This window comes from Oculina patagonica, chromosome 9, assembly GCF_052425735.1.
Source record: "Oculina patagonica isolate OP01 chromosome 9, crgOcupat, whole genome shotgun sequence".
Lineage (NCBI taxonomy): Eukaryota > Metazoa > Cnidaria > Anthozoa > Scleractinia > Oculinidae > Oculina > Oculina patagonica.
In genome coordinates this window covers 19,872,484-19,892,543 of record NC_135766.1, presented here as the reverse complement: position 1 = coordinate 19,892,543, position 20,060 = coordinate 19,872,484, and the positions used below count along the sequence as shown (strand labels likewise).

The 20,060-nt window shown below is 36.7% G+C and overlaps 2 protein-coding genes across 2 annotated transcripts in view; both read left to right on the top strand.

The window, feature by feature from the left end:
* Positions 1 to 6,460: 6,460 nt before the first annotated feature.
* LOC144665926 (melatonin receptor type 1A-like) lies at positions 6,461 to 8,294 on the top strand. The gene has a single exon (XM_078527212.1). It carries the CDS (start codon positions 6,912 to 6,914, stop codon positions 7,875 to 7,877), a length of 966 nt encoding a protein of 321 aa, XP_078383338.1. The 5' UTR covers positions 6,461 to 6,911; the 3' UTR covers positions 7,878 to 8,294.
* A 4,450-nt stretch (positions 8,295 to 12,744) lies between these two features.
* LOC144666469 (cadherin-23-like) overlaps positions 12,745 to 20,060 on the top strand; it is a 51,194-nt gene continuing 43,878 nt past the window's right edge. Inside the window, 5 exon segments of the mRNA XM_078527906.1 lie at positions 12,745 to 13,493; positions 13,592 to 13,748; positions 17,087 to 17,158; positions 18,215 to 18,351; positions 19,354 to 19,425. Coding sequence (XP_078384032.1) covers positions 13,682 to 13,748; positions 17,087 to 17,158; positions 18,215 to 18,351; positions 19,354 to 19,425 — 348 coding nt within the window. The 5' untranslated portion in view covers positions 12,745 to 13,493; positions 13,592 to 13,681.

Here is a 20,060-nt window from a genome sequence, read left to right as displayed (position 1 = left end):
GAGTCTTTATTTCTGGATAGATGAAATGCGATCAAGACTATGCTATTGTTCTGAATGGTAAGTACAAAGTTCTTGTCTAATCATTGTAGGGAATGGACGTTTTAATCTGGTGTGTGGCAACAAATAAAGGATTTCTGTGACTGCCTGGAAAGGCAGCCGTCCATCACCGTGTGTGGCAGACAATTTTAACAAAAGGCCAAGGCAATTAGAATAAAACGATAAAGCTTTTGCCCGATACCTTACCTTCCAAAATGGGTTGTAAATTGTGACGAAACAATGAACTTTCGAAACTAAAGACTTATATGAGGCAGATGATATCAACAACACTGGAAGTTGACAAAGATAAATTAACTGCCGTAGAGTATTTTCAAGAGCTGAGGTTTCGAACGTTGGCTCTTCGTCGGAACAAATTGAAGGACTTTATACGCTCAGTCGGCTTTATTAGCTTCCAGTTGATAATCAACTAAGTATTTCACTTACCTGCCTAGCAGTACAACAGTTTCTTTGGTGAAACTTTAATATAAGTTTGTTTTGTAACTATTAAATGCAGCTTTATATAGAGTTCTGAGAGCTATACGCCACCTAAAATCAATAATGCTAACTTTTATTTACGTTTGATTTTCTCAGTCGAAATCCACCTTCTCGAACAAATTATTAATAACCTTGAGTGTTCGACCTACTCATGTACTGCCGGAAATCTAATGAAAACAAACAGAAATCATACTTATCGGGCTGCCATCACCCATGTTTTACATTGCGTGACAGTCACGTTGTCACGCTCGCAGTCGCTCGGAACTGATCTACCAAAGGTTCCTTCTGATCGCCGTAATTTATTACGGGGACTTTCATCCCGGGGGGGGGGGGCGGACTCCCATATGAAAGTGACGGCCGACGGGGATGTTCGTCGTCTCGCTTAGGGGTATAAATTTCGGACTTTGGGTCTCGCTTAGGGTATTCTGGGGAAAATGGCAATATTTTTAGCCGTCAGGGTCTCGTTTAGGGTTGCACACGGAGAAAAATACAAATATAAGTTCTTTTTTCCGAATTTTGGTATCTTTTAGGGGTTTAAAATAGCTTGAGCCACGCCCAGATTAGTCTCTTTTAGGGGTTTCTTTTTGGAAAAATTTCCAATAGATGAGCATCCCAGATGGCGTCCCTTTTAATATGTCTTGTCCCCATCCCCCCAAAAAAAAAAAAAAAAATTTTAAAAATATAACCCAAAAAATATTTTAAAAAACAAAAAAGGGGGGGGGGGGAGTCCCCCCCCCCCCCCCCCCCCCCCCAAAAAACCCCAAAAAACCCGGTCTGAAAAGGGTTAAGGGGACTTCCATGCAGGCGGGTACAACTTAAAGTTGCCAAAATTTTCTGCTCTGTATTTTAACTGAAGAAAAGTTACGACTGTTCGGTGACGGGCCAATCTCAAAGAGGTCTGAATGGATCAAATCTTCAGCGCTTTAGAATTGCTTTTGGAGAATGCAAGAAATAATTTGATAGAGTCTACAAAGACAATCACATATAAACGGACTAAAGGCGAAAGGAAGTGCCCGAAAGGGACTCCCCCGTAAAAGAAGCGGTAGTTCTTGTCGTAAATTGAGGGTTTTGGCATCACTAAGGAGGTGGGTTTGCGTAGTTCCTAGGCCTCTATTTTCGTCGCGGTCAACCCGTTTCCGGTCACGTGGTACGAGCGACGAAAATTAAAGGGACAGTGTCACCGTGATTAATAGTGCTACTTGAAAATCCAATGAAGGTGTTTGTATCAATTGGAATCCAATTACAGTAGCCTGGCTTTGGTAAAACGTACTAAAGTAGTCGTGGAAATTGTTAAAAATTGTTTTAACGTAGCATGACTGTGGATGGGTTGGATGAAAGTGACCTAAAACTTGAAAAAGTCAGGCCGATGTTTTCAAGTTTGACAGTGTTTCCTTGGAAGAAAATCACATAAAAAACACTGATTACGATTCATTGACATCTTGGAGAATGAATTTTTCCCTTTATATATTATTTTTAATGGTAATTTTGTTGATCAGTGACGTACCCCCACAGTTCTAGCATAGTTTACACAAAAAAATAGAAGATTTCTCGTGATACTGTTCCTTTAGGTGGATTACGAGCGACAAACTTAAAAATAGGTCCGCACTGCGTACATGTGTCTAGTGCTGAGCTTTATTGAGCTTTGTGCATTACTGTATTGCTCGGTCACGGTAGTGCATTTATTAGGTTTTTGTCGGCATAGACTTTAGTTGTAGAGGATTCTAGCTTCAACAGTGTAGTAGAAGACAGACAGCACGCGCGTGTACATTTAAATTAATTTAAAATGCATCTTCGCCGCAAGCGCGCGCTTCCACTGTCACAAGAAAGCAAAGTCAACGTTCATCCCATTTGAATGCAGGGTCTTGCGCGCGCTGTCTGTTAACGGCAGTTTTAACGTTAATGAAGAGACAAAAGTCTTCAAACGTCCGAGAATTTATAATTTTTAGCGCAATACATTGTGTTGACGTTTGTTGACGTAATTAATGTCTTAATTATCTCAAATTAGACTTGTTCCGTTTGTTCTACGTTTTCATCAGTTGTTCACGAAGGAATAGGCTTTTATAGATTGTGCTAGCATAATTTTTGGCATAATTGGAGCTAAAAAGCATAATTTGTGAAACGAGCACTGCCACGGCATAATTAGCAATTTTTAGCACTTTTTGGAGCATAAATTCATAAAATGTAGTAAATATGGTGTACTTTCTACAGAAATAAATGAAATTTAGGTAGTTTGTTCTTGCAATGCGTGTTTTAGCTATACAATTGTGATTGTTAAGTCGTTGGAGGCATTTTACAAACGGTTTAGAGATGCGAGCAGCTAATTTGGACAGCTGACGGCCGTGATAAACTGCCATAAACACAAATAAATTTACAACAACAGTTTATTTAAAAAACATCATAATTTGGTGTCGTTATTGCGCACCTCTATGTATAGAATCTACGTCATTTTGTGAGCATAATTTCGGAAATCAGAAGCATAATTTGGGAATTCTGGCATAATTTTTGCATAATTTGGCAAAATTTTGAGCACTGCTAGTAGCATAATATGCCACTTTTAGGAGCACAATCTATAAAAGCCTACGAAGGAATAACGAAGGGGTAACGAAGGCAAAACGAGTGATTATCGATTACTATTATGCAGAGAAGCATTTCTGTAAAGTAGGGGTCATGAATGGTCCATCAAAATTTCGCAGTGCTCGCAGAATAAGGCTTCTGCTCGAAATGCTCGCAAAATTTAAGTAGGTGCTCGTTTGCTCGTGCTCACATAAAATTACAAGTGCTCGCATGCTCGGATTTTAGTGGAGATGGTTTTTGAAAAGTGCTCGTTGCTCGCAAGGCTAACTTTTGTCAATGCTCGTGCTCGCAAAGAAAAACGCCGTGCTCGCATGCTCGCAAATGCTCGCAAAGACCATTTAATACCCCTTAAAGTACTTCGTGTACGCTGTCACGTATTAGAAATCTCAGTGGAATTTGGTTAGTATGACGTCATAATTTGCCGTATATGAAGTACTTACTGAAAAATTTTAGCGTTATAGCTTAGTGTCTGCGCTTCGCACTAGACACAAACAACAATTGCCAAAGATGCCTTAGACTGTTCACAGTCCCCTATTTTTCCGTGAAGTCGTAGAAATGGATCGTTCAGTCCGACGGGCCGCCCTCTTGGTTTACGAACGCGAGCAAAAAATGGGGAGAGTGCAAAAAAACCCCGTGGGTGGGGGGGGGGAGTGTGGCGGGGCTATTTTTTCCGCTCTCCCACCCCAAGGCTATGAGCATCCAGCCCAGCCACCCACGGGGTTTTTGCACTCTCCCCAGTTTTTGCTCGCGTTTGTAAACCAAGATGGCGGCTCGTCGGACTGAACGATCTATCTCTACGACTTCACGGAAAAATAGGGGACTGTGAACAGTCTAGAGATGCCTTGTCTGTGACATAGCTCCTTTAAGGCAAAACAATAACCGGAAACCGAAATGTAGATAAACTTCATCTCTCTTGGTTAAAGCTAATTAAATTTGGAAAAAAATACCAACGAGAGGCGGCTGTATTCGCAGGCTAAGTGAAACAAAATTTGTATAAAAAAGAGATTTGTAAAAAAAAAAGAGCAGGCGGGCGCGTTTTTTTGTTATTTGTTATTTTGTTGCATTTCTTACCTTTGTTGTTCAATTTCTTACCTTTGTTATTTTAGATTTTTAATTCTTAACTGCAATTTTTATCTTTCACCTACTTTTATTATAAAATTTTATATTCTATTGTCATTTATGTATTTATTCATTTATTTATTTATTTATTAATCTATGTAGTACGGTTCTTTTTCTTCTTCTTAGAATTTAAGTGCAAATATTTTAACTTTAAATAGCTTAGATATATAATAATGTAAATAGTGATGTAATGTATATGAAATGATTCATATATGAACTGCGGATGTATATGAAGGTGATAAATGATCGTCGCAGTGAATTCCCAATTTAAGCAATTGGAATAAAGAAGCCTGAAAAAATTCAGGGCTTCATCCCGTTGAAGCCCTGAATTTTTTTTCAGGCTTCTTTATTCCAATTGCTTAAATTGGGAATTCACTGCGACGATCATTTATCACCTTCATAATGTAAATAGTGTCCACAATTAGTTTTTTTAAGCTAAATACCTCAGACACTTTAATAAAGTATTTCATTCATTCATTCATTCAAATATCGATGTTTTTTCCTCCATCGTCAAATTCTCCAGTTGTGAACTTGCAAAATTAATACTGCAAGGTTATTGACCTATCCAGTACGGACCCGGTGTATATTGGCTTGAAAACGCAGACAAAATCTATGTCTTGCAGAATTTTCAACTACGTACATGTACAAAGTGAAAGTAACGCCTGTTGGTTTTTGTTCGTTCCAACTTTTTCAATAACAAATAATAAATAACCGGCACGCATACATGCATGCACAGGCGATGACGCTTTACAATGATCCCAGAAATTGCATTTTTCTTATTCATTTTAATTTTTATTTGCCTTGACTACAAAACGAATCTCCAATACATTACAAACCTACACTATGATAAGATAAATACATTAAATCATTATGAACTTCGTCATTCAGCAACAGAAAGGCCCAGGATTGATTTCCACACCTAGTCAATACTGAAGATTGTGTGACATTTCCGTATTGAAATGGTCTGAAATGTAATGAAGTCAACACCGCTTACTAGAATCACTTCCATGCATTTATGCAACTTATCAAACAAAACATTTTAGATCAGCTAAATCAGCAATAGGGTAGAAGTTCTTTCTGAATTCTGGCTTCTCATACAAATAGGAATACGGATACCGTCACTGTTTTGTTTTTAATGGCTTGAGATAAACACCCGAATAAATATCAAAAGCAGTAAAATGAAGATGGCGAGTCGCGAAGGGAAAAGAAAAGAAAATTAACTTAAACTTAAAATATTATAACTTAAACTTTAAATATTATCGACAACAATGCACGTCAAAGCAAACAAAGATTTCAGATAGCTCACCTTTGCAATCTAATCAAGATACTGCTGCCATCGGTGTCCCTTATGGAAAGGTTTCAAAAGTTATGACACTAATCGGCCGTCACTCGTCAAATTCAACATCAGTCAACTTAGTCTGCCATCGGTATCCGGTCACCTCGCCACCAGGGATTCTCGCCACCAACCAACTCGCCACCAAAACTGGTGTATTCCTCGTTCTTTAATCCATGAGCCGAGGTGACTTCGTCCCTGAAGTACTTGCCAATGTTTTTTTTCAGTTTGAATAAGATCATCAAATAGCCGAACAAATTACGAATAAAGCGAAGTGAATACGAAATTCCCCGATTTCTGAAATGGCCGCCATGTTGTGGCGTAACATGGTTATCAAATTTGATAACGATCCTGGACTGATCATGAATGATAAATATAGGTACAAATGAGTCAGTGACTGAAGAAGTATTTCTAGAGACAATAAGACTCCAGCAAATGGAAGAAACCTTAAAGAATTACTTGAAGTGCAATCATTCCAGCCTTTTTCAATTTTGGCTGATGCAAATTTTAATAATGTACAATACATTTTTAATGTGTTTTTGTAACTAGCTTTAGGGCTAGCTTTTGGCCGGTAGAAACCTGGAGTTATCCATGACCAAAAAAAAAAAAAAAAAAAAAAAAAAAAAAAAAAAAACATAAACAACAGTTTTTCCATAAGTGGAAACCTTGAAGCAATGAGACCGTAAAAAGATACACACCAGTTTTGAAAAGAAAAAATGTCTCTCAGAGTAATGCAACTTTTTCGTCTTAATTGATTTTTTTATTTTGCTTAAGTAGAAATTTCAATAAGTTACAGGTATCCGTCCCCGTTTAATAGCCATGGCAATATTAGACAAATTGAAGTTGTCTGCGCCCTAATTAGACTGTTTAGTCTGTCTTCAAACTTTACCTATAAAAGTGAATATTTTTAGGTGATGATACTTAGTTTAGCTATTTGCTTTCATGCAATATTAACAGTTTTTCATAAACAAAGTTAAAAGTGTGTTCAGTAAACTGACTACATTTAACATGAAAATTAATCTGCGATGAACAATAAATTGATTGCGAATTAAGACAGTACAGCTTTTGTATCAATTTCGATATCCGTAAGGACCCTATTTATAAAAACATGTTTTATTTTAGCTCGTTTAAAAGCGTTTTGTTTATAAACGGAGTATATAGTTAGTAGTTGGTGGTCACATTCAAATAATTCTTCCCAGCCTTCATTTAAATTTAAAATCTTGGTGGAAGATAGCCAATTTTCTTTTATATTAAAAACAATTAATCATTCGTCTCCGCCCAGGCGGTCAATATCGAAATACTGACCACCTAGCCACGACAACAGTATTTATCTAACAGTGTTCCCGAGCCAAGAATGTCGAGCAATGCTTCAGGAAACTTATTTGACACACAAAACCTTGCCGATCAGCTTTCCGCTCGAAGCAAGACCACAGTGGCAGTTGAAACAGCAGTTTGTGTTGTTTTAAACATAGCAGCGTTGTTGTTAAACGCTTTACTTTGTTGGGCTGTTTACAATAACCAGCGACTTCGTCGAGTAACAAATATTTACGTCCTCGCATTGGCAGTGACAGATTTGCTTACAGCTTCTCTTGTAATGCCGTTTTTGTGCAGAGTCAGCGCAAAAGGAAGATGGACTTCGCCATGGTTTACATGTCAGTTACAAGGCTATTCGTGTGTTGTTTTAGCCTACACTGCCCAGCTAATGTTCCCACTGACGGCCATCAACCGTTATACACGAGTTCGATATCCACAGATTTACATCAAACTCTTCGTTAGAAAGTACATCATAATATCCATCGCCATAGTTTCAATCTGCGCTCTTTGCGCTCCGTTACCCTACTTAGTTCGCGGACATGAATTCGCCTTTCATCCTGGAATGATGATTTGCTTTTACACAATCGAGAATGCCCGAGAGAAGCAGGCACTATATAGGATCGCGTTCTTCACTATTTTACCTATGTTGATAGTGACGTATTGCTATGTGCGAATCTACATCCTCGTAAAACGGCACACGAAACAACTGCAGAACGCCGAAGAACCGGCCGCCGTACCAAGTAATAAATTATCTGTGGAAGATATTGTCATGACGAAAACATTATTTGCTATCATCGTCGCGTTTTTTGTCTGTTGGACGCCACTGTATGTCATAACAGCCCTTGATACAGCGCACGGGGAATTTCGTCTTCCAAGGCAAGCCTACTTCTTCGCTACGTATGTTGTTGGGTTGAGCAGCATTGCGAATCCTATCATATTTGGATACATGAATGCAACGTTTAGAGAGGAATGCAAGAATTTGATTTATGCAATACGACTGAAGTGAAAGGCCATACGAAGGGAGAAATATCGATATAGCGAATCCTTTTTCTCTAGTGGCGGAAAAGATAGTGGCCGCCTTGTAATGCCGGTTGACTTGTACAATTGTTTAGTATTTGGCTTGCTTGCTTTTTTATTGTTTAAAAACAGGCTTCCTGGCAGATTGTCGCGGCTTACGAAGTTTCAAACTGATTCCATTAACTTTTTTTTAACAAGGGAATTATTCAATCTATACTTTAGTAAGGCTTTTTTATTCGTATTTTCATTAATCGGCGAAAATAATTTGGTAAATACCTTTTTTATAAAATTCAATGGAAAGGGCAGAATATTTAAATGGTTTTAAATAAATTATCAACTGTTTAAAGTGGTTTGGAAAAAAGGCAAACTGAGAACAAATACTCTTTAGGAAGGCAGAATTAATAAAACAGAATATTTCAATGGTAGTTTTTAATTGTGAAATTCTTCTTATTGTTATACCGGGTTACTGAAGCAACGTCTACAATTAAGGTAAGAAGCTATCAACATTTATCGTCGTCTTATCTCATACGATACATTCCCAAAAAAAAAAAAAAAAAGCCAAGAAGGAACAAAAAAGCACTATGGCTGTATTTTCCATGGCATGGTATAAATATATTATACAAAGCTCTTCAGAAAAGGTGTGTTGGCTTTCTGTCCGACCCCGTTTCTGAGAACCACAGTAAATCTTATCAAACATTTTTTTGCCATACATCAGTCTTATTACTGACCATTACTGAATAACCTAATTTGGCAACGTTCATGCATGCGACTGTTTCGATTACCAAGTCAATAAGGGGCCTGAAAAGGTACTGAGGCTTGAGCAAATTTCCACTGCGAATATGGGATTTGGGCCACTGGGACTGGGATTCACAAACAAACAAAAAAATAGTGGAACTGGGACTGGACTTTGGAAAAACAATAGCCTGGGAAATAGGACTAGGGGAAAATCTGGGATTGGAATGGGATTTATTTCCCTCCCCCCCCCCCCCCCCCTCCTCTAAGGACCTTCATTTAAGAAACTGAAAAATAACAAAAGACGTAAAAAAGAAGTGAAACGACCCAGTGATATTTAAAGAGAAGAATATATTTCCAACTTACTATATATGTCTATCAGTTATTGCGCAAATAATTTTGTACGAAGCATTTGATTTTTCTTTTCGTCTTTCAATTTCTGTATCCATTCTTCACACCGTATCTCGGCCTTATGACTCAGGTCCACGTTAATTCGGCCTCTGAAAAACTACTTGACGGCTTTTGCCCCGAAAAGAAGCTCGTATAATGGGTTAATTGGAAGCCTCTTTATCTGACAGCCATATTAATGATATTAACGACCATCTTTTAGGGTCCACAACATTAGTTTTCACGTCTTTTAATGCATACATTTGATTGTTTGTTGGTGTGTTTTCTTGTATGTTTGTTTGCCCCGCGAGTGGTCGTATTAACACGGCTCGACTCTTATTCCATTTTTTTTTTCATTCTTGTGGCACAGTCTAAAAAAGACGAAATTTACATTTATTTTATTATTCCTTCTTAGCCTCGGCCGTTGATCTTCCTTGTTTATATAACTATTTGAGTCAAGAAACGTTTATCACTCACCTGTCTGCCAAAATGAAACACTTTATTTACATATAATTTATATAACGTGTTGGTGGTGGATTTTAGCTTACTGACCCATTACCGGATAAAGATTTTAGCTCTTATTTATGGCGATAAAGATTACAGTATTTGTATCAACGCTGCCACATTAGAATAGACCATTAGTCAGCGACGTAAATAGTAATAATAAAAACAAACTTTTCAATTACGAAGTCCGAATTGAACTTTTTTTTCGTTTGAAGTGTAAAATAATAGCGATACAAACGTCGAGAATATGATTTTCATAAAAAAAAAATGTATATATATGTTGTTATAGGAAACGGAAAATATATCTTTTTCCATAATACTAGTAGGGCACGGAAGTACTGTTGGTTCTTGAAGGCGTCAGTGAATCGTCCTACTCATCTGCGAGTAATTTACATAATAATTGAATCGTTGTAGGAAAAAAAATAGAAAAAACAAAAACAAAATTGATAGGCAAAGATAAAAGAGAGTTTGTTGTTAAAGAGTTACTTTGCAGACAACTATTTCAATCCAGTCTTAACACCAATGAAGGAAATACTGATAAATCAGTGAGAAATTTCTATTTCCGTACAAAAAAGAGACGACAGAAAACATAATTGGTATTTTTAACTTATTCATGAAGGTTAACACCTGCCAGGGATATAAGTGCCAATATGCAAACGACAAGGAAAACATAATTCATGTTTGTTTAAAGTTGAAGTGATGAATGAAAGTTTTATTGCCTCGCAAGGATAACGGCTTAGCTTTTAAGTCCTTCGAGAGGTAAGCTCTGCGATATTATTGTTATATAATTATGAAGCTTGCTACAACTGACATGCTAGCCTTCGGGGCTATGCGTTTGAGTAATGAGTGCAGTTAAAGAAATCGAATTCGTTTTAAATGTGTGATCTTCTAACCTTGGCGACATAACAAAACGCCACAAAGATTTAAATTAAAAGGATAGATAGTACGTTTTGAGGACCTCAAACTCTTCCGACACGAGACCCAAGCGAAATTCTCAAAATGATTTATAGTGATATTCACTGAGTGTATGTTTTGTTGTTTACATCCCTCACCTAAATTAATGTTATCAGCACATTCTCATTCTAAAGTCGAGAGAAACCCTGATATTACGAAATGGAATATAAGGACAATTGTGAAACCGGCCACTTTTTTTATGAACGACAATGAAAGAAGTCCTGAATATCTGGATTTATAATTAACGAGTATTGAAATTCATTCCGAAGATAGAAGATTGGCCGTTATTTTAATTTTTTTCCTTTTTACTATTGACGTTCTTCATTACTAAACGTTGCAATTGCGTATTGGGGGTAAATTCACAGTAGTTTGAAGACTGATGAATTTTCAACTGAATTGTCACGAACGCAAGTTCCTTTTCTGCAGTGTGATTTTTAGAATTGCTTTAATAAGAAAATTTTGGATATGACGATTGCTTAAAATCGAGCAAGTCCTCAGGTTGCATTTTAAAAAGCATACTGAATTAAAGCTTTTCTTCAACGAAACGCATGATGTGTAGGGCATCAACGATTATTTATTTTAGTGCGTTCATGTGTCAATTATTACGTCATATCGCTCCAAAGTGATGTCATATTAGAAAAAAAATCCGCCATCTTGAATTCGCCATTTTGTATAATAGCTCCCGTATAATACCTCCAGTAGTTTTTTTTTAAAAAAATCGGAATTTAAAAGCTCATCGGGCATTCCTAGTCTGAACCAAACGTCCCGTAACAGCGGACTCAAAAACTTCATGTACGTTATTACCGAAGTGTAACGTATCAACGGGTTCAAAAGTAAATCGCTACCTCTTCTTTGGCTATAAATATACAACGTCGCGGATACATTTAGGGCCATCAGTAACCAAAATTGCCCGTGAAGACTGACCCTCGTCATAAATTTATAAAAAAACACACATACATATGCGCTCGCCTACAGTTCAGATTTATCTTTCGTTATCAAATATATTAAATATACAGTATATAAATACCTATGCAGTTTTAAGCATATGACATATAGTTTTGGCTGCGTTATTGGTCAACTTAATTATACCTCGACATGTTTGTAAACGATTATTTTGAAATGTTATCAATTATAGATTAATGTTTAACGAGAGGGATTATATTTATGTTCATGTTTAATCAACAAAGATTATTCTACGGTCAGGGTAGGTATTTAAGGTTACAGATTATAATAATTATAATAACGACTATTAACATAACATAGCTACAAAAGAAAACTACAAAGTAACTTGGCAGGTAAGAAATAATGGTACAAAAATTAAATGAGCTCAGACGCCAAAAAAAACAGTCATAATTAAGACACTTCTGTTATTGGAACCGGTTTTTTTTTCAACCGATTGCACTCTCGTATTTGACGTCATCAAACAGTTGAACTTAAATATATATTGTGATGAACATCGTCTGCTACTAGTGCTTCCTCGATATTCATCAGCACTTTAACGTAATATGGTAACTTTGCATGATGAAATTTCCGTTACTTATTTCAAAATTTGGAACATTGGAAATCTTGAAGTGAATATATATAAATATCTTCTTTCAGATAATTAATTGGTGTTGCCTTTATAAAACACTTGCAGATTGAATGTTTCCCGCCTTGGCGATTAAAAACCAAAATATGCATTTATATTTTAAAACTTGGCAAAGGCTTTAATTTCAAAACGGAAAAATTGGTAGCTATATATATTCCAAATAAATTCGTATCCACATTACAGTCTTATATAGTCAACATAGCAAGCAAAAACGAAAAACAAAAATAATACGCTAAACCGGTTCTTTTTTGATCATGCTTTGTTTTGTTTCGTTGAGGTCCACGCTTAGCATGGTGGCGAAATAATGATTGTCCTAAAGCCTAGAATCTAAACTCGTATATTTATGGACATTACCACTAATAAAAAATTCATAACTTTGTGGCATAGTTCTGCTGGTTCCTCAGCAAAGCGCGTACAAGATTGTCGTACGCAAGAGAAGACCGGTTACGAACGTTTTTGAGCTTTATCGCTGTTTGCAACCGTGATAGAAAGTTATAGATTGTTTGCTTCATTGGACAAAAGGGGCAGAGGAAAGTGCGCTTGGGAATTATAAGGTAATGGTAGTGATATGAGAAATATGATTACGCTTGTTTTAATTTGCGGTGCTTCCTTGTCGCGGAATCTAACGTAATGTCGGGTAATGGCTAGTGTTTTGCTAAATGAGTGTGAGTTTAAAAGTATAAAACATCTTTCGAATGACTGTTAAGTAATTTATTTAACTGCTCTCGGTGAAAATTGAGCGTTTTGAGCCCCAAGAGGATGTTCATTGACATGACACGTTTTGCGAGCGAAACTAGCTAGCTACAATAATTCCGTTGCAGGTTATTTGCAGGTACTTTTATTTTTTGCATACATTCAAAGCTTAGTATCATAGCAGCAAAGCTTCTGAAGAATTCACCGTTTCATATTGTTAAACATTTTGTAATCTCCAATTTGAGTATCTTTATTATGAAAAGTGGTTCGCATGCAGAGAATTCTATTGGACGACAAGGCGCTAACGTTTTCAAAACACACACAAAAAATGAATTGCTAATGTGAATAATTTGTGATATTGAGGTCGGCATGGAAATGACGTCAACTCTAAGGAATAATTGCAAAATAGCCCGCCAGGTCGTGATAAGCGAAACGAGTTGAACTTAGAATTAAAATGTAAATTTCTAGATATCACTGCTGTTCCGAGTTTTTCAAAAAAGTTCAAGTTAAAAACGCAATTTTGCAGTTACCGGGAGGAATTTCCGTCAACACATTTGTGGCCTCGAAGTAAATGAAATAATATTCACATACTGGGCGCCATTGTTGCAGTGAGTGGGGATGGCGAAAGGCTGATGTATATAACTAAATGGCCGCCGAAAACTTGTTGTCGTTGCCGTTGGCAATGTAGTGAAAATTTCGACGTGCTAGAGTCTTGAATACAAGGCGCTGATGGGAAATATTAACCAGGTATAAAGATGTATTTATGGGTAGTACAACCGGGAAACGGTTCTTATTTAGCAAATATTTCGTTTGGTAATATTTGTATTTTTATTCCTTTCTTGTAGCTAATCGATTCGTCCTGTGAATAAAAACATCATGTGGTTTCCCGTGGAAGGTTGCACGACTGAGCATTGAAGAGGCCAAGAGAGAAAAAGATGGCTTTTAGAAGTATAACCTTAATTTTAGTGTTGGCGGTCTGCGTGATCGAGAAACACGTTCACGGTAGGCACTTAATAAAATTATTCAATTTCCTTGGGTGTAGAAATGAAGATAAAACGCGACTGAACTGGAATAACCAGGTTGATCGCGAATTGTAAAAAAAAAATGGTTTTCTGTTTTGTTGTTGGAAGTATTGTTAGTTAGTTAAAAATGATCCAGCCTTAGCACGTAAATAGAGTCCGGGATTCAGTCAAATCTTATTGGCGAGCGTCAACAAGGTTCGTTTGACATCCCTAACGTAATTTATAATACTACAGATCGAGTTTATTTCTATCCGCGCGGTTTTTTTTAAGGCCATGTGAACTGTTCTTGAATATTATTTATAATACAAAAATCGTTTAACTCCTATTCAATTTATTATTTCGCATAAAATAAAAGTAAACGTTTAAGTAACTCGATCTAACGTGTATATTCTTGAAGCTGCAAAAAGTATTATGCAAATGTTTTTCTCAGATGTTTGTCGAAAGCAGCACCCTCAAACAATAGGACATGTGACCGAATTTAATAAACACAACTTTGAAAATCTTAAGTTTTGACCAGTTTTCTTGTCTAAGGCTAACAAAATATTCACAACAATACAGGTCTAAAACAAGAAGAAAAAAGTAAAAACATTATTGTGATTTCATCCGAGAAGTCTATAACATGTACCATGGGACATCAATGTTCGACTAATTGTAGTATTCATTTCTAGAAAGAGCTTAATTTTCAGCATGGATTCACCGAAGCGAAGCGAAGTCCATAACAACTTATATCTCGGCAATAAAACTGGTTTATATCGTTGCAGGGAATAAATTCCATATCAATATACGTGATACAAGAAAAATATATAAAACAATCTCTGTGAAACCAACAAAGCTGTTTTCGTTTTCTCGAGCTATTCATTTGATCGCGTGGCTGACGACCCAAGAAGATAATTGTTTTCTTTCAAGTTCTTTTGTTTCCATTACAATACGAACACCTGGAAGCTTAAGAAGGAAACATAGCGTGATATTCGCTTTCCAATATGGTGACAACGAATGTCGAGCATTTTGAAAAGCTTAGTGAACTTTTCTTTTTGCAATGTAGATCTAATTTTGATGTGGTAAATTGTAGAGAGTTATTATACTCTGGCGGATTAAGCCGATTTTGAGCGGCGGTCTGCGGGCACATTCTTTATTTTCTGGCGGTAATAAGATAAAGAAATATATGGTGGTCTCGGTCTTAAGGAGAAAATAAAAGAAATTTGAGGTCTAGAAAGAAAAAAATATGGCGGTCTGCGGACTGAACGACCCGCTATAATAGGCCCTCATTGTAGTTTCAGTAGAAAAAGACGTCCAGACAGAGCACTGTCTAACTTCGTACTTTGTTTGAAAAGAAATGTCAATAGCTTTAAACACTCGCAAAACTGACTTTTGGTCATGGAAGGCAGAATCCTCTATGATCCATGACTATTAATGTTGAAAACTAGCTCGAATTATCTGGCGTGAAATATAATGAAAGAGCGTGGGGGAGATATTCATGTTGAGATATGAACCAAAAGCATATGATTGGAGACAAATTGAAACTGAAGCGTTCCGCCAGCGATCTTATAGAAGCTACTATTATATTTTGTTCTCGGGAGAAAGGAGAAAAAAAACAGTTCGCTTCGTTATTGTTACCTAAATGCTGTTGCGAACCCCCTCCCCCTCCACCCCCAATGGATGGGATTCAGATATTGCCCAATTGTACTTTTAATATGTAGTTTTTAGACGACCGGTTAGTTCAGTTGGTAGAGCTCCGGACTGTCGTGCGGGAGGTCACGGGTTTGACTCCCAGACCAGACCAACCCTCAGGGTCTTAAAATAACTGAGGAGAACGTGCTGCCTTTGCAAAGACATCGGCAAATGGTAAGATGTTCTATTATTTCCACTGTTGCGCCATTTAACCATATAAGGGCAAAAGAACGCGCAAAATATGCCACGTTATTACACTGTAGAACAGGGCAAAAATATGGATGGACAAACTTACGGAATACGGACCCAAACTGAGTGGAAAAAATAGTGGAATAATAAATCCCTTATTCGATGGTTTAGCATATAATATGAGCGGACAAATAATATGAAACTCGCAAAATATCCGCGCGTATTATATGTTAAACCATCGAATAAGGTGTATGTATTCTCGGATAAGGACGACAAACCGTATGCCCCGTCTCCTGCATCTTCAGTGTTATGTTCAGTGTAAAGAGTTGGGCATGAAGTTCGTGTTGTTGTCTGGCCTATTCACATGTATCCATGGGTTGGGTGGTGGGACGAGGTCATATGCATGTCGGATGGATAGCGGCGTCCAAAGGCGCCTGACGTACTGATGTCTGATCTCATCCTGTGACTCTAATTGTGAAGAGCATTGAGCTTTTGGAAATGCGCTATACAAGAAACCATTACATTGTATGTTTAATATCTATTTTATTTTTTCTTAGTTTTAAATTGTCACACAATTTGATCATTGCCTCGGGCGATTGGGAGACCACTCCCTGTGTATAAATAAATTAACTTTACCTTTAGGCAGGGATAAATGGGACTCTTATGGCACTTAAGGATATTTATTTTTATTAGCTAAACGCTTTTCTTTTAAAGTGCTACTGTGATCAAATTTTCACCTCTTGACATTTTAGTCGATTTATGGAGTTTTTAACGAAAGATTCAACGTGGCGTTTTATCGTTTTCAAATATCTCTTTTATTTCCAGAGATACTCAAGCTAAAAAAAATCGCAAGATATGCAAATTAGGGGACTGATGACGTCAGACTTATAGTTCTACAGAAGACACACTTTCAGTTAAAATTAAATTACGTTACCATGGCAACCCACTCTTTTCCAGTCCCCTGCAATTTATTTTTAATATTTTATTTTTTTAGTTCGGAAAAATGTAACCCAGCCAAGACGACTGCCAAATTCATTCATATACTTTCCAAATCACACATGTAAAGTATCATTGGCAAATATCAAAAAAAAAGAATGCTAGAATCTGCCAGAAAAGCCTTTAGCATCCAGGGGATCTGGAACCTAGTATGTCGCCATGGTAATCAAATTGTTAATTTTAAATTGTGAAACGCAACTACCAGAAGGTTACTGCAAATAAATTGGCTGAGATATCACTTTCTTCATATTTGATGAAAACTTTGTTGAGTCTATGACGTCATCATTTTGCTAATTTGAATTTTCTAAAAACTTGAATATCTCTGGAAAAAAAAAGAGATATTTGAAAAAAGTAAACGGAATTTTTCTTCTCATAACGAGTACTCGTTAATATGTTAAACCGGCCACAAAAGGAAAGATACGAATTTCATCATAGTAGCACTTTAACCATTTCTTGCTTTCTTAGCACAAAATTTCAAGCCACTCTTTGACGGTGGTCAGGGCCCTGTTATTACGGTGCTTGAGAATGCCACAGCAGGTAAGGACTCTAACTTTCGTTTCTTCTTAATTTCGTTTTAAATAGTTCAAGTTAAGAATGATAGTATTTTTAAATACTATCAGTTGAAACTGACAAAATGTCAGTGGCATTTATATCCTGCCGTTAATTCAATACCTGTCAGCATCGTTTTCGACAGCCTCATTTTATTTCTTTAATAAAAATTTACTTAATAAAAAATATCAACAAATTAAACGAGAAAAGTTCATCTTCAGTCAATCAAAGGTACTGAAAATTCAAGAAAAGTTCGGAAGAATTTGGTACTCATCGGTGGAGTGTAGAGGACAGTACACCAAAATTGACACACATTAGTGCGTTTTAGATCTTAGAGTGAGCGAAAAAAATTAACGCGAATTGGAGGGGAAATTTAAATCGAATAAAGGAAATTAACGCGAGAAAGGAGGCAAATGTTCAAAATGAAGAAAGTTAACGCGACCATTGATGTCTAAAGATATTTTGGCTGTTAAGTACAAAAAACGGCTGTCGAGAACCGCTCTTATGAAAGCAAGAATGAACTGGAAATATTACAGATGACATATCTCTAAGGCATTTACAATGGATAAGATTGAATAACAGTGCGCAGAAAAGAGAATGTACTGTTTCCTAGTTTGCTACATGTGTTCGGACAGTATCCAGAATTGGGGTGAAATTAAGGTCTCGGAAATTAACGCTCCACTTAAATAATGTCACGAAAATAACGCTCACACAAATTGACGCGACTTTAATAAACGCGAATTTTGAGAATTCACGTTAATTTCATGGAGCGTTAATTTCCTATAATAAGATAGGTTGAATTGGAAGACCGTGATGGCTCATGAGACTATTAACATCTTATTAGACATTTTAGTGTGTGTAAAAATTATTGTATTAAACACCAAGGATGACTGTCCAATCTCATTAGCCAATGGTGGTTATTTCGGGCAGCCATGTACTTTATTTTATTTTTTATTGTATTGAAAATTTAATTTAATTTAGGGTGCGAAATAAAAGTTGTTTTTTAATTATTTCTATATACAACCTTTCTGCTGCCACTTACAGGTTCATCCGTGGCTGTTATAAGAGCTACAGATAGCGAAAACGATCCCATGGTATTCTCTTTGGATTCATCGGTTCAGGATGTGCTTCAAATTGACAACACTGGAAACTTAACCCTTCAAAAAGAACTCGACAGAGAGGTGGGTTAGAAATCATGATTTCTTTGAGATTTGAAAGAAAATTGCAAAGGTAATTGGATTACTAAGGGGAGCATTGGGGTTTGCGGTATTTGCCAATTTTTCATGCGGTATTTCGGTAATTTTAACATTGGATTGCGGCAAATATTGCGGTATTCTTCAAGCCTATTCTAATTCTTCTTCAAACCGTTTCCTTTGCCTTTCGGTCGACGATAACCTTTCATTTTTTGGCACTAGTTACATAGGAGTTACATAAGCTACACGTTTTTGCCTCGAGCTCTTATATATTGGTTCATTTTATTCCTAAGCTCGCTGTGGTTGGCTTTAACCCTTTCAGTGCTAATTTTCTAAAAAAAAAAACGTGTTTTTTACCGTTAAACTGAATTTTCGGTGCTACGATCCTAAATTTCCCTTAACTTTGCCTAAAAGGCACTTTTCCACAATGCAGCAAGATTTTAATGAAGATTCCATGAAAAAATGTACAAAATTGTTGCAGTCGCATAAGGGAAAATTTGGACTTTTCTTGCTCCCTTTCCTTCCGTTTTTCTCGGCTTTGTTATTCCCACTCCTTTCTACTCTTCCCATCCTTTCTTTAGGCCAAAAAAGTTTTGATGAAATCATTGGTAAACCCTGAAAAGAGGACCTCGATCAATTACAGGTGTTTTGGCCTGTTTAAGCACCGATTTTGCACCAAAAACTGATTGTGTTTTTTCGATTAGCTCCGTCAGGATGCAACCGATACACAAAATTAATAATTCTGTAAAAAGGTCAAACCTAGCTCTATCAGTTGCTTATCACCAAAATCTGCTGCCTTCAAATTGATGACGTCACAAGTGGTTCATTGACTGCTCCTCCAAATGTCGACAAAAGTCGACTATAGCACTAAAAGAGTTAATTGTTTGGTTTCGAACCGCTGCACGTCCGTAATGATTGCCATGAGAAGGTAGGTAGCAACTTCAAAGCAAATTAATTTAATCTAATTGATTTTTATTTTGGTTTTTATAGACGACAGATAAATACGAGTTCACAGTGTATGTCGCTGACCAATGTCTTGGTTGTGACATAGATGAGCGAAAGGTAAATTCCTGCAATTGTTGAAGTCAGTTTTTATGGGGGTTAGCACTTTCCAATATTCAACAATCAACAATCAACAGCTCCTGTTTTTTACTTGGTTTATTGCACAAAGTTCACTGGTGCTTGTCTACTACAACTCTATTACAATTCTTCTTTCTTCTGAATACTAATTCTTCCACGCGCACTTATATAAAGGGACCAGGCGCAAACCGTCAATCATCCATCAAAATGTCAAAATTCCAAATGTAATCTTATGTCATGACATGCGCATAGCATGCCATGAGAAGGTGTTACCACGGGAAGGTCTGTTTTCCTAAACATGCAAAGGTGTGAGTTTTGATTCTGCTGGTCCAAATAAAACTACGCAAGCAAGGTAAAATCTACAAGGAATTTTTTTACAGAATAATATTAAATTAAAGTTACAAGATTAAATTAAAGTTACAAGATTGCATTGAAAATCCAAACTAAAAGATTTTTATACCACACATCAAACAACAACTATAGAGTAGATTTCGGAGAAGAAAGGGCGTTCCTTGTAGATTAACACTAGACCGCCCTTATCCATTTATGAATAATAAGTTGTTTAAGAGTTTCGGGCCAGACCAGAGGTGTCACCAGCAGTACCTGATGTACAAATA